This window comes from Xenopus laevis, chromosome 7S, assembly GCF_017654675.1.
Source record: "Xenopus laevis strain J_2021 chromosome 7S, Xenopus_laevis_v10.1, whole genome shotgun sequence".
Taxonomy (NCBI): Eukaryota; Metazoa; Chordata; class Amphibia; order Anura; family Pipidae; genus Xenopus; species Xenopus laevis.
Window position 1 is genome coordinate 66,221,783 of NC_054384.1, and position 25,943 is coordinate 66,247,725.

Sequence of the window (25,943 nt, forward strand, 5' to 3'; positions counted from 1 at the left end):
TGAGTCTCACAAAGCAATAATTTCATGAAAAAGCATTATGGTCTAGTAAGTTTTACATTACATTAGCATTAGTTTAAGTTGGAGACAGTTACTTACCTGCTTTCATGGAATGGTATCTGTTACCAGGTTCCAGTCACATCCTAAGAAAAGGAAGGAATAAGAGCAAAAAGCTGTCTCTAGAGATGCTTTAATCAGGGGCAACTGTTGAAGGACCCAGTCTCTGCCACTCCCCTCCCCAAGAAGTAGCTGAAGGCAGATGCAGTGAAACAAATATTTAACACATATTTAACAATTTTCAGGGGTTACAGTTGTTGCATATTGTGTTTAGAAAGGTAGGAAGGGATTAAAAATATTAAGGAGAGTGACATCCAAAGTAAGTCTGAAGACTGTCAAGGGTATGGGAAGCAATAGCAGCATGTAGGAAAGGCCTGCATTAAAGAAATCATTTGATCAAAACAGGTTGTTACTTTGGGCTTCAACACCATTTAGGACAGCACCAGTCAAACGATTCTACATATTTCATATGGTTTCACTTAATTCTTGATTTTTCCGCAATATGCCTACCTTGAGGTAAGTGATATTGGGCCGATCCAATTGTTTGGCCTGGGGTGAGGTCCTTATCACTGCAGTCATCACCCACGAGAGATTTTTTAAAGCTGCCAACCAATGTGGATATCAGTCAGATATCAGTTAAATAACATGTTGGAGTGCCTCATGCAGGGGCAGTTAAGCTGCTGACTCAGACTAAAAGAGCCAAATCGACAGTTACAATCTGTCTGTGTATGGCCAACTTTAAAACTGTGCCTTTACCATAGCAGTATATTTAGGAGACCTGTTTTTTATGATTCTTGTACTAATCTTTTTTACTTAAAATACATTAAATGGTTAAAACTATCCAACAACTCTTCTACTTAATGAATGGGCTATTGAAGCCACACCTTTTGCTGACAGTTGTGTTAATCACTGGAAGTAGAATGGATCATAACAAAGAACTTTCAGTGTAGAGCCATTACAGGATGTCACCTTTCAAATAAGTCTCTTCATCAATATCTGCTATGGTCAACTCTGCTCCGATAGAGGCATCTAGAAGCAACAATAACCGGAAATGGCAGGTCACAAAGACAAAATGCTGAAACAGACCATGTGTAAACAACACATATCCTCAGTTGTTATACTCACTGGCAACAGTATCAGTACAAGGACTATTCTTCTAGAGCACCACGTTTTACTGTAATTGGTATTCATGCTGAGTTCTTGCCCTGCTTTGGTTCCCTATGGTGATCACTTAAACAGCTTGGGAACTACTGCAATAAAGGATGTAGCCTGCTCATTACATGAGGTTATTGTTTCCACGTGCATTTGTATCATATCTTTTGGGTGACTATAAGCCTATTTTGTCATATTACAGGCCATGCATATGACTCTACTTGGATTTCACACAAGCTGAACTGAAAGCTATATAAGAGATCCCAAACTGAGAGGAAACATAAACTGTTATATCATACCTATTAAAGAGTAAGCTCATACTAGAATTAGCTTTTACTGCAGTGACATTGCTATTTACAAGGAGTCTTTAGATGCCCTTCTTTTTCTATGTTCTGTGTGTTTTAAGAATTAGTTTTTTTGGTTTGTCTATATTTACTGTAAAATTCCATTCCAGTCACAGAAGCCTGCTTGTCAAGAAGATTCTCTGTAAGGCTAGATTTTATTATTAGTTTTCTTTCTATTCAGGATCTCTACTATTTATCTCTGTCAGTTATAGCACTGTTGGTTGGGCACTCTGGTTAGTTTCAAAACCCATATATGTCCCTCAGGAGTCGGTTTTGATAGACTGTCCTGCAATCCTATTGAATCACAGTTGATTTGTCCAAACTGAAATTTTTATCTACCAATGCACCTTGTCTACAGGAACATACGACATGAAAGATGATAAAACCAGGGCTCCTCTTTTTGCTGAACATTCGGTTGTTGGGAACAACAGTATATGGTCATTACAATTTTTGGCCAATCGTATAGCTTCTAGTTCTGCGGGCCAATCAGTCAAGGCATCCAATATGACCAAACTCGAAAAGGCTTTGATCGAAAAATCAACCAATACATAAATATACATGTCTAGTTATAGCCAACTCAAAATACAGCCTTATACCAGGCTATGCAACATATGTGAATCACAAATAGACATATACTGTAGATGAAAGAGAATTAGTTAATCGGGCTTGTAGATGCTACCTTTAGGTAGTTTTAAACAGTTTGTTTCCTAGGCCACTTGCAATTCTCTTAGAATATCATTATCTATATCACCTAGATTTTGCCACCCATCCGCCTGCTGGGGATCAGCCTGTATACCAGTGCTCTAAGGCTAATGAAACACAAGATGATTTAGTCGCTGGTATATAAATGCCTATTGAGGAAAGCCAATCTGCTGCCTTTCTCTGCACATATGGTGCACAAAAGTTATAATATGCTGATAAGAGTTAATAATTCACATAATTTCCTTTTGGAAGGTTCTTGTAACCTTTATTAGATGGAGATATCTGTAAGGAAGAGTGGTTACAGTTAAGCCCCGTGAAAAAGTTGTTGTTGTTCAGATCAGGTAGCAGATCAGATTGGTATAAAGACAGGTTGCAGGTCCAGATCTACCCGATTTGCCCATACTGGACAATCTCATTGCCTGGTCACATGCTTTTTTTGAGGAAGCCTCCTGGACCTGAAAATCCTTTCAGCAAATCTCTGCAACTAGAAGAACAGTTACACAAACATTTATGTATTATAAACTATAGTGTACTTTCAGGGATCTCATGGTATAAAGCAACTATAAAAACTATGTTTTAAATTATTATCTCATGGGTTAAACCAGGAGGGACAAATATTTTTTTATGGAATCAATACAATCATCTTACTTATTCCCCTTAGGGTTAGTTCACACGAGGAGATTTTGTCGCCTGGCGACTAATCTCCTCTTCTTCTGGGCGACAATCTCCCCAAACTGCCTCCTCGTGTCTTCCCATCCGCTATGATGAAAAGTCACTGCGCTAAAGCACACGCGGTGCTGCGCTAAAGCACACGCGGTGCTGCGCAAAATGAAAACACGGTGCTGCGCTAAAGCACACACGGTGCTGCGCTTTCAGAAGTCGTCTGAAGTTGCCTCACGAGGAAACTTCGGGTGACTTCGGAAAACGTAGCGCCGCGTGTGCTTTAGCGCAGGCGACTTTTCATTATAGCGGATGGGAAGACGCAAGGAGGCAGTTCGGGGAGATTGTCGCCCAGAAGAAGAGGCGATTAGCCTTGTGTGAACTAACCCTAAGTAAAGGAAAAAGCACAAACATAATGTTAACAGAGAATTTTCCGACTGGATAAGGAAGTGCGCACATATAGCTTTTGCTCTCTTTGTTCAGATAAAGGGTAAACTATTTAGATACAATCCCCTTAATGAATGGTGTTGTGCTTAAAGGAACAGTTACATCAAACAAAGTGTTTTAAAGTAATAAAAATATAATGCAGTGTTGCCCTGCACTGGTAAAACTGGTGTGTTTGCTTCAGAAACTCTACTATTGTTCATATAAATTAGCTGCTGTGGAGCAATGGGAGCAACCATTCAAAGGAGAAAAGGCTCAGGTTACACAGCAGATAGCAGATAAGCTCTGTAGAACATGATGGTGTTATCTGTTATCCACTATTTAACCTGTGCCATATAGCCTTTTTTCAATTTCTGCCATTGTTACACAGCAGCTTGTTTATATGAACTATAGTAGTGTTTCTGAAGCATACACATCGGTTTTACCAGTGCAGGGCAACACTACATGATATATTCATTACTTTAAAACAATTAATTTTTTGGTGTTTGTTCCTTTAACAGGAAAGCCTAGCGAAGTCAAATATTTCAGCTCAGCTACTCCCTTTAGGAGCTTTGAAGCAGGGTTCTGCCCTCCAGGCGCTTTATGTTTTACAAGATCAAAAATGAATAGCTTTACAGTAGCCTTGGAACTTGGGTGTGCTGTTTTATGAATAATTGCCTACTTTGCTTTGAAATGAACAACATCCATTATATGATTGGCTTTTCTCACTTTGTTCTTTATATGTCTGAGAAGTAAAGTCTTTTTTTTACCACCAACACATTTCATTTCTTTCATCTCATCTTGAATGATCCCCCTCCTTTTATGCACACTGTACAGGAACTGTATCTAAATATTTAATGAGCTTTTATCAGAGAAACTCAGCAGCAGTAAGTAGTGGGGAAGGACTACAGTCTAGAATGTGGAGTAAAAACTAAACACACTGATAGGCTCTCTTGCTGCCAGAATTGTGAGCTCAGGATGGGTTAACTCTATAGAGCAGGCTTATTTTGGTAATTCAGCTAAATCCTAATATGATAAAATAATTTAAAACTCCAGCCTGGCTTATTAAAGTTCCAACTTTAATGTGAGCAGTGGAAGCTGTAGTCCAACATTAGATACAGGACTGTCACCAAAAACCCAAAAAAGTGTGAAACAAAAAGAGTGACTTTTCGAGGATTTATTTTGCAACAAAACTGCCAAAATTCCGAATCCCAAAATACTCCAGCTAAAACCTGTCAAAAATATTTAGAAGTCAATGGCTGATGTCCCTTTTAAAAATGGAAGATCTTTCTTTGCATTGTGGTTATCGAGGTTTTTGTGTGTTTTTGATGCTGGCTTTTGTGCCACTATGGAAAAGTTGTAGCTCTCACATGACAAGTCGAAAAAGTCTTGGTTTTCTGTAACCTTTTCCCGTTTGTGCCTTTTTTTAGTCTTTTGATAAATTGGTTTATTTGTGGTTTCTTAAAAATAAAAATGAGAAAAATTCAAGTTCAACTGCACCAGGGCCGGCACCCTCCCATCGATTCACACGCTTGCAAATCCCAGGGGGGGGCCCTGCTGCATAGATTGCACCCGGGCCCCACACCGGGTAGTTCTATTACTGGCCACCGTTCGAAAATCTAAGTTTAGGGGTCGTTGCAAATTATCAAGCAGAAAATGGTATACATTTGTAGTAAAGCTGATGCTTCTGGTCTGACTGAAAGTGCACTGTTTTCTGAAATCCTATTTAAGGAGAATCTAAATTACAATTACAAATTAAAGTATTTTACACATTAATCTTAAATCCCAAAATGCTATACAACAATATCCTAAAGAGTTAAAAAGCAGGTGGGTGAGCAAAACTCACAGTATCACCAAAAATGTAAGTGTTATAAATGAATTACAATATAATACACTGTTGCCCTGGTAAAACTAGTGTTTGCTTCAGAAACATGACTATAGTTTATATCAGTGCTGTCCAGCTTCTGGGGTACTGAACGCCAGGCTTTTTCTGGCCTATGTGGGGGAGGGCCAATAATGGAAATCAGTGTTGATCACTCCCTGTTTTTAAACCACAGCTACTTTAAACCACACTCATTTTACCAAAAGACCTTTTAAAACCAGGCCCACATTAAGTATGGAAGCACACCAAAAAAAAAAAAACAAATGGTTTGAGCTCACTGCAGGGATATCACTCATCACTCATATATGAAAAAATGCTTGGACAGCAGTCCTGGTGGGCTCAGGGCCCCCCAAACCGACCCTGTGTGTGATGTTCTGTAACTGCGTAACATATAATAACAGATGCAGGGAGTTAAAAGGAAAACCGAAAATATGTTGATTGCTTTTTGTATACACCATAATATTGTGTAGAAAATGACTATGTTTAGTAATAGATTATGGGAACAGTGCAGGGCAGAGAGGGGTTAAATGAACAGGGCAGAGTAGGAGAGAAACAAACACTGCAGGAAGGGGTTAAATGAACAGGACAGAGAAACAAACACTGCAGGAATGAGTTAAATGAACAGGGCAGAGAGGGAGAGAAATGAACAGTGCAGGGGGGGGAGTGAACAGTACAGAGAGGGAGAGAAAGGAGCAGTTCAGGGAACAGAAAACAAGCAGTAAGGGTTAACAGATGTCTCACTAGCTGCTGCTATGTAACTTAGCCAGAAAGAGCTGGCAGCTGCAGAGTCAGATAGTGGAATGTCTTGGACAGGAAGTTGCAAAGGGGGAGGCTTGAGCACAGTTTTCAAGCTAATACAGATGTTTTTGACCCAAAAGTTATTAAAATAAAAACTATTTCTTCTATTTTACATTATTTAACATTGTTAGATGTATTGTGAAAATGTATGCTATATGTCTCCCTTAAGAAATACCCTTAAATTCATATGCCTCCTCCCTGTGGATAGCACAGCAACTCCCAGGCAGGCAGAGTATGGCTCACCCACAGGGAGCATAGGGCAGGCAGAGTATGACACAGGTAAGAAGAGTATGGCACACACAGGTAAGCAGGGTACGGCACACAGAGGTAGGCTGAGTACGGCCCACACAGGAAGCATAGGGAAGGCAGTAGGTTGATAATGGCACACACAGGAAGCATAGGGAAGCAAGAATATGACACACAGACAGAATATGACAGGTAACGGGAAACCTGTCAGGACCACTCTAAGATCACACTGTGCTACATACTGTGACACAATGCTGGTGCCTTTCTTGCAGTCTGGACCTGAGGTGTGAACAAAACTGGGTTTTACATGTGTGAATAATGCATGGAGTGGATTACAAGTGTGAACAATGCAGGAGTTTACAGCCTCAGATAGGTGGCATCCCTAGGCCCACCAGAGAACCTTAGACCATGGGGCCACTTTCCAAACTATTATACCTCCTTTCCTCACTCAACCTCTTTATTCTACTAGTTTTTTATATCAACCTACTATATTCTTCCACTATTAACGGAAAACTATACCCCCCAAAAATGCAGATATTGCAAAAAAAACCAGCTTCATGTAAATAAACAATTTTCATAATAATATACTTTTTTAGTAGTTTGTGCCATTGGGTAATCATAAATAGAATATTGCTATTTTAAAAAATAAGGGCCATCTCCTGGGATCCTAGGATTCACGGTGCACACAAACAAACCATATGTTAGGTCACATGAGCCAATTAACAGACAAAGCTCTGTCTTTTTCTTCCCACACTTCTTCCTGTTACAGTTAGAACTGTAGTATTTCTGGTCAGGTGATCTCTGAGGCAGCACACAGACCGTCATGAAATGGTGGTTCAAGGCAAGAAATGTAAAAGGGCAATATTTACTTATATACTATTTATTATATACTTAAATATATATACCAGTTTGGTAAGGTTTTTTAATATGCCTCTTAATTTGATATAAACTGTTGCTTAAGTCTTCATTTTGGGGGTATAGTTTTCCTTTAAGCATTTTTATCCCATAAAGAAATAGGGAGTAACCATGAAATAGGCTAAATGGTTATAAGCAAGAGAGCCCACTGATACCTGGGCCTATCAGGAGTTTTCCTGGTATCCCAGTGGGCCAGTCCAACACTGTCACTACATAATATTATTATTCATTTAAAACATTCATTTCATTTTTTGGAGTTACTGTTCCTTTTAGTCTCAGTGACCTGTCGACTTCCTACACCAGAAAAATAAAAAAGTTATTTATACAATAACAGAAAACCCTGTCTGTTCTATAAAATATGCTTCTCTTATTGACCCCCCACTCAGTGCTGGGGGATCAAAAGTTAAAATCTCTAGTTAAGTGTGACTGGATTGCAAAAATTATAGACCTTTATTGGCTACTATGAAAGAAATGTAGGTCCTTTAATGTGTATGAAATGAAACAAGTCCTACTGAAGGCTGGTATTCCAATATAGGGGTAGATTTATCAAAGAGTGAAGTTAGAGATCTCCACAATCCACAGAGTGAAATACCACCTCTCTTCATTCATTTCTATGGGATTTTTAAAGGCGCATTTATCAAATGGTGAACCATCGCCCTTTGATAAATACGCCTTTAAAATTCCCATAGAAATGAATGGATTTAATTCATGTGTGCTCTCAAAAGCGGAACAAGCTCTTTGCAGCCCTGGGTGCAAGTTGTACCCCCTGCCAGGGCAAACTTACATGAATCCAATAAAAACAGCAGCACTCCGATATTGGCAAGGACCTGTATAGCCCGAAATGTTGCCTGAGGCACTTTAAGTAAAATTCTTCACTTTTTCAACAATACCGGAGTGCTGTTGTTTTTATTGGATTCATAGAAATTAATGGAGAGAGGTGGTATTTCACTCTGCGCACTGTGGAGATCTCTAACTTCACTCTTTGATAAATCTACCCCATAGTCAATGGGTCGCTAGAGAGATTTCGGCAGAAATCCAATCTGCAGGCACATCGCCAATTTACTAACAGGCGTAGAGGACAATTAGTTAGCGAAAGAGACTGTCGCTAACTTCGTTTTGCGCCCCATCGCCTGGCGAATTTTCACCCAGCCGAATGATTGATTCTCCACTAATTCACTAAAGTGCGAATTTTACAGAACGTTACCTCTTTCGCCAGAGTTTCCTTCGCCACCTTAGACAAGGCGAACTGATAAGATGAAGCTACATCCTCCTCTTATGTCAGTGACATTGTATCCTGCATGCTGAAAAGTCCTAAAAGTTGTAAAACATGCTGGTGTTTTTTCATTTTTAAAGCGGAATTGCCTTCGAAAGTCCTAACTATTAAAGGTTTTTGTGTTAACATTTTTCCCCAACCATTTGAGGGGAATGCCACATTTGTTTTAGTGTGGGCTCATGTCTAGGGCATTAGAGGATCTCTTTTGTCTTTATTATGCTTCCTTGAACATTGTTAATAATAAGTGGCCACTTCAAGCATTTGCACCAACATCTACAATAAAGACGTCTGTACGACCTATATGTACCCGCCCTATTTAAATTGACCTAATTGTAAGAGTACTAACAAAGTTTCTATTGACGAATTTACCCTAGCGAAAACCTCGCCAGCGTTCGACTTGCATTTTTGTGAATTAGCGTAGTGGTAACTAATTTACTCCTGGTGCAAAGTGTAGTAGAGCATTCTCTGGCGAAAATTCACCATTTAGTTAATTTGCCCCAATATTTTATTAAATCTTTTGGCATATAAACATGTGAGGCATGGCAAGGAATCAAAATTCATTATCGCATTTACTAGTTCATTGTGTAGCAGGGAGTTTCCTGCACAAAATTTATGGCCTGGTTTTCTGAATAGCAGTATATTTTGGCAAAATTGCACCACAGCAAGGGGTGACCTTGTGGCTCCCACATTTATTCTTTTCATGTGATGCCACAGGTTCATTCCCTTTAAAGGAGAACTAAACTCTGAAAATTAATATAGCTAAAAATACCATATTTTATATACTGAACATATTGCAACAGCCTAAAGTTTCAGCTTGTCAATAGCAGCAATGATCCAGGACTTCAAACTTGTCACAGGGGGTCACCGTCTTGGAAAGTGTCTGTGGGCTCTGAGCGGCTGTTGAGAAGTTAAGCTTTCGATTCGTCACTAATTTTCAAGCAGAAAATGAGGTTGGTCTGTAAAATAAGCTGATGCTACAGGGCTGATTATTAAATGCTGATGCTAATTGCACTGGTTTCTGTGCTGCCATGTAGTAATTATCTGTATTCATTACTAATCAGCCTTATATTGTGACATTTCTATTCTATGTATATTGTGAGTGGATCCCTAAGCTCAGTAAGTGACAGCAGCACAGAGCATGTGCAGTGAATCAGCAGAAAAGAACATGGCGAGCTACTGGGGCATCTTTGGAGACACAGATCTTTACTGATAAATGACTGTAGTTGCCTTGGGCTGGTACAGAAGCACAAAACATCATGTACAACATTTCTAGCTACTTCTTTAGTTAAGCTTTAGTTCTCCTTTAATGGTTCTTTCTGGTTCTAGACTGTATGTAGTAAGACCTTCTTTCCCTATGTTTCCTCTTTCCCGCTGCCTGTGTTATCTGAAATTGTGTAAAGCACTGCATAAAGTGTGTGCACTATATAAATAACATCAATATTAAATGAGGACAGACAGGCATTTTTTTGTGTAAGCCTGCATGTGTGTGTGTGCTCTCTGTCTACAAGCAGTTACTCAGCTATTGGTTTTGTTTGTTGTTCTCTATTGATTTTTCACTGGTTTCTCTTCATGATTTCCTTTCAGTTGTTCTTAACTGCCTCACTGCCAGCATGCAACATTTGTTCTGGGCGTGGGTGGATACACTGGTGCAGGGCAATAGATACCCAAGGGTTAGGGTGACAGATATACACAAAATAATATCTCATTTAACCTAACATTCCCAAGTAACATTAAGCAAGTACTAGTGGTAGATTTATCGAAGAGTGAAGTAAGAGATCTCTACAGACCGCAGAGTGAAATATCGCCTTTATCCATTGATTTCTAAGGGATTTTTAAAGGCGTATTTATCAAATGGTGAACTTTCACTATCACCCTTGATAAATACACCTTTAAAAATTCCATAGAAATGAATGGAGATAGGTGGTATTTCCCTCTGTGGAGATCTCTAACTTCACTCTTTGATAAATCTACCCAATAAGCTGGCTATACAAGCACACATTAGTAAGGCAACTACATGAGCAGTCTCTATAGGGATCTATCTGTTTTTTTCAGAAAAATTAAATGTTCCCAGTGTTGTACTGCCTCTGGTCACACTTTTCTACATGTCCTTATATGAACCCCTTTAATTTTGTTCTTATTGCCATTAAATTATAGGTGGCACAGATTGTGTGGCTATTTTTTTCACGCATTTCTTGTGTCCTCCTCAGAAACCAGAAAAAATCCTGAATAAGTCCTCCTACCATTAAAATCATATAACACTCTCCCAAATCCCCCCCACAGCAGCCCTTTGTCCCAACTCAGTCTTCATTATTATATGTCAATATCTCCTTCATACCATAAGTCCTAAGCTATTCCACTTATATTCAGACTACTGCCCTCATATAGGCAGAAAGTTACCATGCCTGGTTTGCTTCTTATCATTTCATTATCCCAACTCCTGGCTTAACCCAATGTAACACACTCCCCCTCTCACATCCTCCACTAGCACAGGCCTGGCATGTCTCCTGTTGCTTTGTAGGTGGCAAAAATAGATTTGTGCTTCTAAATTTGGGTTAGCTGTGACTCCTCCCAGATACACATCACCAGCGTACAGTAAACATTGCTGTAAATAACTGCATACCAGCCTCAGTAAATTCATATCATTATTTGGGGATCTTTTAATTCTAGAGTTTATTTTTAAAAATAGATAATTGTCCATGTATTGTAATAGAAAACAAATAAGAGCTAGGGCTCTTATGTCGTCGAATGTTAAGAATCAAGAGTGTATATTTAACCTCTATATATAAAGAGGCAACTTGCGCATGCATAAGATGCAATATAACATACAGAAAAAACTAGGGATGCTCCAAATTCCTATTTTCAGGATTTATTCTAACTCTGAATCTTTCAGGAAGGTTTTGGCCGAATCCCAAATTAAATTTGAATAGAACTTAAAGGGGAACTATGGCGAAAATGAAAAATTAATATAAGCTTCAGCATACTGAAATAATAAATTTTCTAAATACAATCAATTATGTTTCTGAAATAATCAAGTTTATCTTCACTATTCCTCTCTCATCATCTGTTTCTCCTCATTCTGTCTTCTTTCGGGAGTTGGGTGTTAGATGAATGATCCGATACATCTTGTAGGGGGCTCCTTTGGCCTAGAAGATGTATTAGAGCTCACGCTATTAAAATCACCAGAATCCCTGTCTCTCTACATGCAGAATTTGTGCAAAAGGCAGTTATTTTGTTTGTACTGGAATCAATTATTTGAGTGAGCTCTAATACATCTGCTAGGAAAGGGAGCCCCCCAACAAGATATATTAGATCATTCATCTGACAACCAACTCCTGCATGAAGAGAGAATGAAGAGAAACAGATGCTGAGAGAGGAATAGTGAATATAAACTTGATTATTTCAGAAACAATGCAGAAGCTTATATTAAGCTTTCATTTTCGCGATAGTTCGTTCCCCTTTAAGGGGGAAATGAAAGTTTTTTTTCGGATCCCCTGTCAAGTGTTGAGGTAACAACTTCAGTTCAGCCAGGCTCTGGGATTCAAGCTAATTTAAATCCTGCTTAAAAAGGCTCAGACTCAGCCAAATCTCGAACTGAATCCAGGATTAGGCACAATGAGCCACAGTGAGAAGTCAGCTTTATTAGGAAAATATTAAAATACAACCTTGGGCAACATTAACATTATACAAGCCCATCTCCTCTCCTCTTGTTGTTACCATGCCTGCGCCCCCTGTGGGCCTGCCAGAGAAGCAGAAATGAAGCAGCTTTTTTGGTGTAGGAGTGCTGCCGGTAAAAAAAATTGTGCCTGGAGGGGGTGGGTCTGGTTGTGCATCCTGCACCTGGGACTGCCCAGGGGTAGTTACATAACTGTAATTAGCAATTAATTTAGATGCTTTCCTTATGACTGAGAAGAAACCAGAGCAGTCTACAATATATTTCTAAACCAAATGCAAATAAGTTATGCAGGATTGGAAGCTGGAGTTTTCAAGTGTTGAGGTAGTGAACTTTAGATATATTTATGGAGCCTGTCATAGTGTACAAAATTATATATACAATATGATTAGTAAGCAGCCAGTTAGTAGCTCTAGTCTAGAAAATAATAACTCCTATAACTCTGCCATGTGAAATATCATACATAAACCCATGTAAGACAGCACTCAAGTTATAACAGAACATTAATATACATATAAAATGCCCTGGATATTTTGTCTGTTCAATGAGATATCTAAATCTGTCTTGGAGGGAATGTGCTAATGCTTGAATCTCTGAAGATGAAATAAAGTGGTCTGGCAAACATATACCTACTTTCCTTTAGTACAGTGGGGGGAATACAACAGTCCCTGGACATTTGTTTACCTTTAAATAATATATGCTCTTTTAAACTTTACCCTTAGTCAACCTATAATTACAATATTAGGTTATTTAACCCCTTGCCTGCTGACAACATAGACTGTGCTTGGCCATCAAAAAAAATCCAAATCAGTCTACTGAGTATCCGCACTCCAAGGCAAACTTATCTTCCGTATGCAACCGGGGTGCAAAGTTGTAATTTATGTATATCCACTTGTCACGGTTGGCACCCTAAATTCAGAACCGATGTTAAGGACCCTGTTCTCAGCTCTTGCTTCTGCCTTTAACAGCCGCCTTTCAACTCGGGAGGAGCCCTCGGCAAATCGGATGCCGCCAGGTCTTATTAAGAGAGGTGCAAAACGAAGGGTTCTGAACGAGCAAAGGGGCACAACAGTAAAGCAAAAGTCTTTTGGGGAGAAGGTCGCGGATATTACGTCACGCGTATGCGCTTCAATAGGTAGATTAAACCTGAGACGTAGCCGTCGGATGGACGGGCGCTAAAAACAAATCCACCCTATCAAGAGGTCGCGTGGCTTCGGACACGTGATCAATAATATGCGCTCAGATTTGCGGACGCCTAACAGGGCGGGGTTAGAGGAATATGCGGATAGACTCGCTTTTTATAGTGAGGGAAAGAGTGGGTTGGGAATGGGAGGGGACAAATTCACATCTTCCATCTTTGCGATATTTGAAGTTGACTGATTTGAAGACTTCTGTACCATTTATTGACAGAGTTCAGTCTGAATTTGTTTTTCTTTAGGTATCCGCAGTCTATAGGTGTTGGTGCTGGGAGTAGTTCAATAACCAGTGGAGGGAAGCCAGTTGCACTACAGCTTTATACATCACCTTAGTAGGGACTGCCATACAGCTCTCCCTGCCCATTTAAAGTGATATGGCTTATTTACAAATGTAAAATGAACATGGTAATTAGGGGGTGTGGCCACAAAAATGGGCGTGGCCAAAAATTGTCCCTCTTTTGATTTCCAAAATGTTGGGAGGTATGCAACTATCATCATGAAACACAAAACATGAGTGAGCTCAAGGATCAGAAAGCACTTTGGTATATAGTTTTTTTTGAATATTGGATGAATACGGACTACTACTTGTAGTACTATATTATTTATTCAGGGTCTACAGCAGTATTAACACATGTATCAGGTGGCTTAGTCCTATGTACTTGTTATAACTGATCGCTAAATATTTGACTGTGCTTTTCACATTTAACAATCTGTTTTTTTGCCATGGAATTAATTATTCCAGCATGAAAATAATTGTCAAAAGTCTTTCTCCCTGTATGGGTTACATATACAGTTGCCACATTTATTTCCAAAACTCACTGGTCAGCTGTGATGTCATGGAGCAGAGGAGCAATAACATCACAGGGTAGAAAGTGGGTGGATCAGGTTTCCAGATGGAGAGCTGCTTATCATGTAGAGTGGGGTTGGAGAACTTAAAGGAGAACTAAAGCTTAACTAAAGAAGTAGCTAGAAATGTTGTACATTATGTTTTGGGCTTCTACACCAGCCCAAGTAAACCACAATCCTTTAGCAGTAAAGATCTGTGTCTCTGAGAATGACCCAGTAGCTCCCCATCCACTTTTCTGCTGATTCACTGCATGTGCTCTGTGCTGCTGTCACTTACTGAGTTTAGGAACCAAAGCACAATATACTGGATATACATAAACGTCACAATATAAAGCTGGTTAGTAAATAATTCAGATCATTGATACATGGCAGCTCAGAAACTGGTGCAACTAGCATCAGAATTTAATAATCAACCCTGTTGCATCAGCTTATATTACAGGCCAACCTAATTTTCTGCTTGATAATTTGCAACGACCCCTAAGATTAGTTTATCAACAGCTACTCAAATCACACCAGGCATGAGTGTCACAGACACTTTCCAAGATGGTGACCCCCAACATTCCCAGCCTTAACTGGTGACTTATGGTTTAGTCCGATACAGGCCATGTATATGTAGAGAGAGAGAGACAGGTGTCAGGATTCAGACAGATGAGAAATATCAAAACATTCTGATCTGCTCTGTGGTTAAACAGAGGGGAAAACATTTTGCTGTGAAAAATCTGATCCCAGTTTACACATAAAACACGACCATCTGGTAAAAAAAATAAAAATTTGGAAGACTATTGAAAGCAGAGACTATGGTGGCAACCAGTATTGTGGCAAAAAGCAAACATCTTGTTTTTGCTTCCTGGCAAAAATAACTGTGCTGAATAAGAAAACAAATGAATCATATTTTTGACAATATAGTGGAAGAGGCTCTGGTGCAGGGTTGCCGGGTCTAATGTTCAAATCCAGCTACAAAACCAGCCCAAAACTAGCCAAGAGTCACTTCAAAAGTAGCCCAAAAGTAGCACAATATGTGCAGTGAAAAGTAAAAATAATTTATGTGAAAATAAGCCTTTTTCAAATTTTCCATGAAGTAAAATGGGACAGATTCATCCATCACAAGGGGCGTAACTACAGAGGGGGCCCCGCATAGTATAGGCACCCCATAAGGCCTAATTCATACACACTTTCAATAAATATTGGTGAAACAGGTCAACCTCTAGACATTTTGGTGGCCAGCAGATTTTTGCCTCAAAATTGTCTAAAATTGAGAAAAGGCTCCAGAAAACGTGAGAATGCTTAAGAGACTGGAATACAGAGCCCACAATCTGGCAACTCCTGACTTCTACACAATTCAGTCCCATTGCCTGCTGAGTATTGTAGTCCTATAATACATTTACATTAAACTACACAGTTGGCAAATTGTTAAACAAAAACTACATTACCCAACATGCACTGGGAGACACAGGCTTGGCACATTAGTGCAACAAAAAACTTTGGCTGGTTTCCAAAGTACAAATCAGCCAAAGGCCCAAAAAGTAGCCCAAATCGTACCTTGGCTAGTGTGTACTTTCAAAACCCGCCTGGGCTTTAAAGTTGTAGCCCAATTTGGCTGGAAACCCGCCAACCCTTACAGCACCTATTGCTCACAACCACCAGGGAAAAATGTACTGTTTTTACTTTCTATACACTGCCAGAAGCAGGAACTGTGACTAGTGTTAAAACAAAGCAGGTGGCTGGCGCTTGTGTGAGAACTTCCGCATCGTTCGCTTCAACCAGTTGCGTCTTACGTCACTGCGTAAAGGTAATCGACACGCATGAGTTGAGTCTCATCTCGTGAGACTTTGACGCGTTTGTCAGAGCGTCCGATAACAAGTCAAGGAGCGGGACATATAAAGTTGTGCTTTTCCTGTAGTGGTTTTGGTAGGTAGTGATGCCGAATATAGTCCAGGTCTTGTAAACATTAAAGCCGCGCGTTACAAATAACAATGCTGCCGTTTGACTGGGGCAGGGCTTTATCACGGTTCTTCCTCATTGGATTTGTAGGCATTATGAGTTTTCCAACCATTTTAATCTAATGTCACATACACTATTTTTTATGGAGACAGAGAAATGCTGGTGACCTATTGTTTAGTCAATTGTGAGGCCAGCCACCAAATCTGATGAGAGATTAGTACTATTCTTGCTCCTCAAACAGCTATTTTTTCTGTTTAAAGGGCTGTTCACCTTTAAATGAACTGTGATGATGTAGAGAGTGATATTCTGAGACAATTTGCAATTGATTATCATTTTTCAGGTTTTTGAGTTTATTCAGCAGCTCTCCAGTTTGCAACTTAAGCATTCTGGTTGCTAGGGTCCAAATGACCCTAGCAACCATGCACTGATTGGAATAAGAGACTGGAATATGAATGGAAAGTTGTCTGAATAGAAAGATGAGTAATAAAAAAGTAGCAATAACAATACATTTGTAGCCTAACAGAGCATTTGCTTTTTTAGATGGGGTCAGCGACGCTCATCTGAAAGCTGCAAAGTGTCGGAAGAAGAAGGCAAATTATTTTAAAACTATAATGAAGAAAATTTAAAAATTGTTTAGAATTTGCCATTCTATAACATACAAAAATTTAGCTTAAACGTGAACCAGCCCTTTAAAGTACCAAAATATTTCTTAAAGGAGAAGGAAACCCTGTAGAAAAAAAACCCTGTACCCCCCACCCACGTAGACCCCTTCCCTCCTCCCCCTATGTTAACTGCCTCCCCCGGGAAATGCCCCATACTTTATACTTACCCCTTGTCGCAGATTCTGGCAGTAGATTTCACTGGCATCCATATTCCGGGTCCTCTGTTAGCTGACTGGGAAATCAGTATGTCGGCGCATGGGCGGTTTTCAACAACTGCACATGCGCCAAAATTGTTGGAGATTGCCAATCTCCCAGTCATCTTACCGAAGACCTGGAAGATGGATGCCGTGAAGTCCGTTGCCAGAATCTGTGACGAGGGGTAAGTATAAAGTATGGGGCATGTCCCCGGGGGGGGGGGCTACGTGGGGTGGTGGGTACGGGGTTTTTTTTCTACAGGGTTTCCTTCTCCTTTAACTGTTGTTCTGACTACACATTTTTATGCATTTAAATGTGCACGTATCTGTAATGTTTACAGACGCTTGTAGACCTAGTCGTTTTTTTCAATTAGGAAAGGTTTAAACCCCCTTTAGTAAAGCCACTTAGAATGCCTATTTTCTGTATTAAATTAACATTCAGTCAATTTATTTATCTAGCAGGGTTTTTTGTTCTAGTAAAAGATGGAGGGCCACAGGCTTGACATTCTAATACTGCATTTTAAAACTAATCAGTACAGCATTTTGTGTTTAACTGCTAACACACATATGTTTTTTTTGCAGGGAGTAGATGAGGAAAACTATGAAGGACGCATCTATTATCTTGCTCTGGGGATTCAAGTGAACATGCTTGATACGCTTTTCCATGAAGGGGCATACTTCCCCCTACGTCCCACCTGTTAGCAATTTCGTATTTTTGCAAACATGCAGGCGATCATTTTGCTCCTCAATGGGCTTAGTTGGAGCCTGGACATGTTGCTCCTGTTGCTAGACTTAAATTACTTTCTTGTTTCCTCCATTGTATCAGTATTGTTTTGGACCATTCGCTTCATCTTCAATCTTCCCTGGACCATCACCTATGGCATTCTTCAGTTTTGGGAAGCTTTATTGGGATTTGTGTTTATGGTTGGTGATTTCTCCTGCAGCCTTGCACTGGACACAATACAGACAGTAGTGGATGTTTCATGGGGATGCCTTGCTGGTTTAGACAGTTTGAAGTTAATATGGAACTTGCTCTGTCATCTGCTATTCCGCAGCAGGGAGCTGATTCATCGAGGGCTCCTGAACATTGCTGTCTCTGTACAGACTTTTCACTGGAATTTCTGGGAAGCTTTAGGTATCACTGGAAGTTTGGCAGCTTACTTGGTTAATAGCCTAGTGAACAAATGTCTTATTACCATCCAAAATGTTTTATCTGCTGCAATGGCTCTATGGCTTTCCATGGTCAATGTGATCTTCATGGGTGCAGAACTAGTAATCATGATGTTTTCTCAGTTTTCCAACAGTGCTGTGGCAGTGGCAATTCTCTTGTGGACTCCTTGTCAACTTATTTTAGATGGCTTTACTTCACTTAGTAGAGGAGTAGGAATAATATTTTATAAAAACCTGTATGAGATTATCATCTTTCTGCTTCTCACCATTATTTGCAGAATCCTTCTTAGACCTTCCCCTGCTGTTCGCCAGTTTCAGTTGAAGGTAATTCAGATGTACCGTATGGCACTTGTGCTTATCTGTTCACTGCTGCATTGGGAGGTTTTGAGAAGAGTTATTGCAAAAAGTGTGCAGGCAATAAGAATATTTAGAGTATATGGAGCAGCCCTGGTCAGAGGATGGAACTTGAGAAGAACGAGGATACAAAATCCACCTGCCAGGCCTGCCACTGTGCAGAATCCAGCACAAATAAGGGAACCATACCCAGTTGCCATGAGGGAACAGAACCCGCCATTGAGACCTATTCAAAGCACAGTTCCTAACAGGGTACAGAACACACAACCTGCAACCCCCATTCCTCAAGCCAGTTCAATGCATACAGAGAGAGGGGAGCCCTCACTAGACCCATGGAAGCTTCTGAAGCAGCAGGAAGAGAGCAAGAAATGTGTTATTTGCCAAGATGAGAACAAAACTGTGCTACTTTTGCCTTGCCGCCATTTATGCCTTTGTGCCTCCTGCACACAGATTCTCTTGCAACAGCCTGTTCATCAGCGCAACTGTCCTCTGTGTAGGCATATGATTCTGCAAACTCTAAACGTCTACACTTAATGAAACACCATTGATGTGTTACTATTCTGGACACTGATTATGGCTCTACTGACCCAAAGGATTGAAAATGTGAACTATGTAATATTTTGACATGTTTACCAGGACTGCCTTCTCTTAAGCCACTGCAGGACATCTGTTATGGCAATTCCAAAGATGCACAAATACATGAACTTTCCTACTTTCACTGTGCCTGCGGAGTTTTTAAATATATCATTGATCTTGTTTTTTTGACATACCTAGTATAAAATGTCTGTAAACATTTCTGAATGTAGGATGTGGCTGCGCACAACGTTTTGTCTCTAACGTTACCAATTACCCCAGTGTAATACATTTCTTTCTATGCTCATTCGCTGTTTGTTTAAAAAAAATGTTTTTAAATGTATTGTGTGCTTTTTTTGTTTTAATTATCATTTTGAAGTACACAGTATGTTGTATTTCCAAGAAGATAAAAATGCTCCTTATTATCGGGAAAATATTTGTTGGGAACAATTGGATATTTTTGTTGGCTAAAAGTAATTTCAGTTTTGGCATGAAAAATGATTGCTGATTAATAATGGTTGCTAGTCGGAAGTGATCAGTTATGCCTTAAGTAAAAATATCATAAGAGCATTACACCGTTGCAACATAAAGCACAGCAGGTAGGATGTTGCTAATGAAGTCCCAGCCCCTGACAAATTTTCACAAATATTCTTAAGGCACATAAATTCTGCAAAATCTCTGAAAATAATAAACTCCTATAAGTATCATATTCTAGAATAAACACCTGCACATCTCTGTAATTATATCTTTCCCACATCTGCATAACTAGCTGAGCACCTAGGTGGTTTCTTTAAAGGAGAATGAAAGAGGGGGTGCCAAAAGTTAGGTGATTATATTTACTTAACTATCTGGGCCGAGCGATCCTCCTCCTTATTCTTTCAGCTTAAGGCTGCGCGTACACAGTAGAGCAAAAAGCCGAACATTAAGGAAAAAAAACTGCCTTTTTGGTTCTACTGTGCATGCGTCTGGCCCAGGAAATTTCAATAGCGAAAAAGCAGGAAGAGGATCGCTCGTGGTGGTGCTCGCTGGAAGAACTCCGGGCTGGTGAAGTTTTCTGTTGATAGGAACACCGGCCCAAAATGTCAGGTAAGTCAATACAATCACTTGGTGGTGTCTAACTTTTGGCACCCCAAGTATAAAAATACTTTCCTTCTCCTTTAAAGTACTCCAAAACAGTGCGAAAAACTTTACTTCCACCAAGGTTATTGCTACATGTTAAGTAGCCAGTATTGCTCTTTGTACAGCTGCCACTTTTAAGGTTTTTTTTTTAACTTAATTTTATAAACTGACCTGTTTGCTTCTGAAATGCTACTATAGTGTATATAATTATATTGTTGTGTAATCACGAGGGCAGCCATTCAAGCTGGTAAAAACGAAAAAAGGTACATGTTACATAGCAGATAACAGCTAATATAATGGTCTTTTATCTCTTTTCTACTATGTAACCTGTACCTTTTCTTAATTTTCTAGCTTGAATGGCGGTCCTATGGCTTCTTTTTATGAACTATAGTAATGTTTCTAAAGCAAACACACAACTCTTATCAGTGAAGGCTGACACTGTATTATATTTTAATTACTTGATACATTTTTCTTGTTAGTGTTTTCAGACATAAGTTTACATTTAAAACTCAGATGATGGTATCAGAGTTGAAACTGCACCCTAATGCATTAAAATGTGTAATGGTGTTTTGGAAAAAGGTATGCTTAAAAGTGCATTTTGGTATTTCCTGGTTGTTTTATGCCTTTACTTTCAGTGAAAAAAACTTTTTTACATGGTAATTACCACCAATATGGCTTTGTATAAATGCAACCATTTAACTGCCAACAACATAGCATTTTTATCACTTTCATCAAAGTTACAGAGTGCCAGGCTAGGTAGATTCAACAATTCTGACTGCAATTCTAAAGGAATCCCTTCATTCATTTTAAACTTTTCATATTGTGCTACCTTTGCCGTATACTCCCTAAAGGCTGTCACAGTATTATCTACATAAAACATGGCAGATAACCTAGATTGTAATCTAATGTGCAGATAACCCAGTGGTAAATACTTAACTTCTTTTTACTTGTGGGACTAACATTCCTGTGAGCAAGCTGTGGCAGGTGCTGGTCAGGACATTTAAAGCAACAGTCTGGCCCTGCTCAGGAGTGAAGGACCAAAAATAAAAAACAATCCCCTTCTGTATTCTGTGATGGCTACCTGGTAGCCCCCGGGATAATGTGTCTGTAGAGACAGAAGTCTTTTACACATCATTTCTTGCATAATTGGGGAAGTTTTTGATGTTTACAAATGAAACCCGTATCTGAGAGTGACTTCTATGTCTGAGGCATAGAGGTGGAGAAAGCAATATACAGTACAGTGGTGTATAAAAGTTTTCTATATTTTTATATGAATGTGACCTAAAACATCTTATGATTTTCAAAAAAGTCCTAAAATTAGTTTAAGAAAACCTAGTTAAATTAAACAAAAATTATTATATTTGGTCAGGTACAGTTGTGTTCAGAACAATAGCAGTGTGTTTTAAAAAAAAAAAAAAAAAAAAAGTGAATAAAGCTCAAAATCCTTAAAATAGTTTTTATCTCCATACACACAAATGCATTCAGAACACTGGACATTCTATTCCAAATAAAATATGAAGAAAACTTTATCATATTTGTGTTATTCCTTTACAGAAAGTTAAGAAAGGGGAATTTTAGGCTGTTCCAAAACGAAAAAAAAAAATAGCAGTGTCTGCATTCTTCTTTACAAACTCAAACATTCACTGTATAAACTGTTTCAAGATTTTTCTTTTATTTGAATTACTGAACTAATATTTAGTTGTATAATCAGTGTTTCTGAGAACTGCTGCACATCTGTGTTACATGGAGTCACATTCCACAATTCTACATCTCTTGGTTCAGAAACAGCATTTTTGGTCACTTGTTTTCTATTGGATTAAGGTCCAGAGATTAAGCTGGCTACTCCATAACTTCAATGTTGCTTGTTAACTGCTGTGTTCTGGGTCATTTGCTTGTTAAAAACACCCATTTCAAGGGCTTTTTCTCTTTGGCATAAGGCAACATGATCTATTCAAGTATTTTGATGTATTCATGATCCCTAGTATGAGATCAATAGGCCCAACACCAAACGATGAGAAACATCTAGATATGATGATGCTTCAATTAATGATTAAATTACACAGAATTGGCAGGGTGAATTGGGTCTGTTGATTTTTTATTACTCTACTACACCTACTACTAAATTATTTGCCAGGTAGAAATATAATTTCTACCAAAAACAGTGATTCATCAGGTTAGTAATAATGGTTATTATTCCGAACACAATTGCATAAATAGGCCAATATAATTATTTAATGACTTAAAGTAGATTCCAAAATACTAGTTAAGGTCTTGGCCATAGACCAGAAGATTAGCTAATGTTATTACCACCCTAACAGAACCAGATGAATCCAGGTTCATGCCACAATAAGTCATGGTTATTCATAGCAGAAGGCTGTATGCTAAATTGCAGCTTTTTCATGACCACAAAGGATTTGACTATGTAGCTATTGCGTAAGTATGGAATAGGGCCAAAATTCATCAGCTGGGTGAAAATGTTTATACAGTACCCCTACAGCAAGGGTCTGGGTTATGAAATCCTGTTCCCAGTAATTCAGCTACAAACCGGAATATGGCTGGGCTGCCCATGATTCCCCCACTATTTGCCCTGTTAATTGAGTCCTTGGCAACTATAACACAAACTACACACATGCTGGGGCTTGTGGAGGCAAAAAAAAAATTTTTTTTTGCAGATGACGTCCTCATCTAAGTCCAAGATACCGGACCATTCCTTACAGCAGCCATGGACAAAATACAGGAATTTGACACACACTCTGGGCTGAGAGTGAACTGGTGAAATTTACATTGTACGCATACAAATTACTCACATGTGACTGGTCCGCGTCTACCCTCGTGGTGGCCCTCTGTCAGCCGGACTCCGCTCCAGGCACACTGACAACGTCTGACAACGTCCAAAGTAATAGTAAATAAAGATGTTTTTTTATCTTAACACTACCCGTGGTTATTACGGCTCCTGTCTATCTACTATTACTTTGAAATTTACATTGTGATGGCTTTGTAAATTAAAAAAATATGTACAGTGCAATGTGATTTGTATGTGGTTTTATATGCATCACACTCTATAGAGCTGACAGCCAGATGAAAAGTACCCCCTCATCCTTACCCTTCATTCCCCCGCTACTTGAATAACAAATACAAATAGTTTTTTTTTAATTAATATGTTGCTGAGAAACACTGACAAATTAGTGTAGGATAAATAAAATGTTTAAAAATTAATTATAGCTCCTGACCTCTCCACACTTTTGACAGCTCCTTAACTCCCAAGTACTGTTGCAAGGTTGGCAGCCCAAGGGGTTGATGCATTGTACAGGAGGCTTTACCAGTCCCAAACTTTCTTGACCAGGATGCTTCCTCTGCCTGTTTCAATAATTGTGCTAGGCTGTGTGCCAGTGGCTTTCATATAAGGATAGAGACATATAGAAAAACTGCTTTAAATCAAGTCATCCCTCTTTAATTGCAATAGGAACCAGGGCTGAATATAAACAGTAGCTGCACAAAGGTAATGCCGAGATTTAAGTGCTTCCCTTGGTTTCAACAATCCCCATGTGGCTTATTGGTGCCATGCAGAAAGTGCTCACTATGGAGAATCAATAGTATTAAGGCAGAGACCTGTTTCAGCAAAAGCTAAAATCAAACGATTCCCTATTTCATAACTGCAGTATGCATGCTTTACGTAATATGTAATTTTGTGTATGTTTATGCTGCTACGGGTTCCCCCACAGGATGGCTCAATGGGCACATGGATTATGGATTATCAGACTAAAAAGTGCCAGGAAAAAGATAAAAGGAAAATGGGAGAGAATGGGAATGATAGAACAAAAGAGACAACTGCATAACATGAGAAAGTGAATTGAACTGCAGAAAGGAGAAAAGGAAGAGGGAAAGACAGAGCAAGAGCATAAACTGGATGATGAAATTAAAGAGAAGAAATACTGCATATAGTAGGAAGATGGGCTAAGAAGAAAAACAAAGTTGAAAAGATAAAGCAGTGATGTCCAATGTAATGGGCCAGTTAGGTGACATGATACATCTTTATGGATTGGATTATATCAAATAAGATGATGTTGTACACAAGCAGTCTATGGAGCTCCTAGGGGGCTATAAAAATATTTTGGAGGGCTGCGTCCAGCCAGGAGGCCAGCAGACAGACACGTCTCATGTAGAGCAAACAACAAAATTGAAAGGATATGAAAGAGGGCAAAATGGGAAGCAGGGCCAGAATGGAATAAAATGCAGCCCACATATAAATGTGCAACAGGGCCCCCAATAAAATGATTAACATAAATATTGGTGGTCAGGCCCCACATAAAAGGCAAAACAAAGAATTTGGTGGTCAGCCCCCCAAGTTAAAAAAACATTGGTCACCAGCCCCCCCCAGTTTAAAAGAAAAACTTTGGTGGCCAGCCCAACCCCAAGATAAAAGATCATTGGTGGCTAGGGTCCCCCTATTTGGCAGGTAGTCTTCTTCCTCCTAGGAGACAGCAGTGTTTTAGTTCTCCTTAGTGACTTTGGCTCTTTTCGGTTGCTTCGTCTCTCATTCAGCTTTGTCTCTCATTTGGCTTTGTCTCTCTTTCAGATCTGGCTCCCGTTCAACTTTTTAGCTCCCATTCGGCTTCCGGTCCCATTTGGCGTCTCCAATTTCCCAGCCCAATTAACCCTTATTTGACTGGCCCACAGGGCTTTTGCCTGAACTGCCAGATGGCCAGTCCGGAACTGATAGGAAAAGATGAAACAGTGACAGTACACACAAAAGCATGGAATTGTTAGAATGGATGTGCAAAAGAAAAAGTTAAGAACAATTAAAGGGTAAAAAAAATAAAGTGAAAGAGGTAGAAAATAGAAATGGTGAGAGAGGATAAGAATGAGAGAAGGGAAAATAAAGGGGGGGAGATTTATTTATTATTTTAGATTTCTTTGGATAAAATATGAGGGTTTAAAGAATGTGACACCAGAAAGGAAAGCAGAAGATTGAGAGGTGAGGAAATGTAGGAATAAATATTAGCTAAAATGGACAATAGGAGAAAGAATTGTGGGTATGATACAGAACAGGGTTATACCAGGAAAGCCGTGCAGAGGACATGGAAATAAGAAAAAACTGATTTTTCTGTAATTTGGATCTCCATACTGTACCTTAAGTCTACTAGAAAATCATGGAAAGATTAAATAAACCCAATAGGCTGGTTTTGCCTCCAATAAGTATTAATTATATCGTAGTTGGGATCAAGTACAAGGTACTGTTTTATTATTTCAGAGAAAAAGGAAATAAATTTTTAAAAATTTGGATAAAATGGAATCTATGGGAGACCATTCTGTAATTCGAGCTTTCTGGATAATAGGTTTCCTGATAGCAGATGCCATACCTGTATAACTTTGAATCACTGGAACTAAAAGTGTCTTGGCCTGATAATTTTGTTTCTGTATCAAAAATTTTAACTTTAGGTAATACTTATGTTTTAATGTTTAAACTAGTTGCACAAGGGGCATTTTTGTCTGTCACTTTCACTTCTGACAGTATTACATGGCCAGCACCCTGGTTGATGTGCATATAAAAGGCAGTGGCAGTAAAAAAGCACCATGTGCCATAAGCTTAAAAAATTATATAATATAACAGAATTTACTCTCTGGATAAGAATACAAGCTACAAGTCGTGAATTTGAGAAAATGCCACTTATTTTTAAAGGCAAACCATGTGCTGGCAATCTTTCTTCCTCTATTTGTGTACAAATATTGCCTTTTTATTATTTGTAGCAGCTGGTCAACTCCAGAATG

The 25,943-nt window shown here is 39.1% G+C and overlaps 1 protein-coding gene across 1 annotated transcript; it reads left to right on the plus strand.

The window, feature by feature from the left end:
• The first annotated feature begins 16,019 nt into the window (after positions 1–16,019).
• LOC495956 (uncharacterized) lies at positions 16,020–19,394 on the plus strand. The gene is made up of 2 exons (NM_001095223.1): positions 16,020–16,069; positions 17,541–19,394. Exon 2 carries the CDS (start codon positions 17,682–17,684, stop codon positions 19,014–19,016), a length of 1,335 nt encoding a protein of 444 aa, NP_001088692.1. The 5' UTR covers positions 16,020–16,069; positions 17,541–17,681; the 3' UTR covers positions 19,017–19,394.
• Positions 19,395–25,943: the final 6,549 nt, after the last annotated feature.

Coding starts and splice junctions, on each gene's coding strand:
- LOC495956 (NM_001095223.1), top strand. CDS start 17,682: ATGCAGGCGATCATTTTGCTCCTCAATGGGCTTAGTTGGAGCCTGGAC.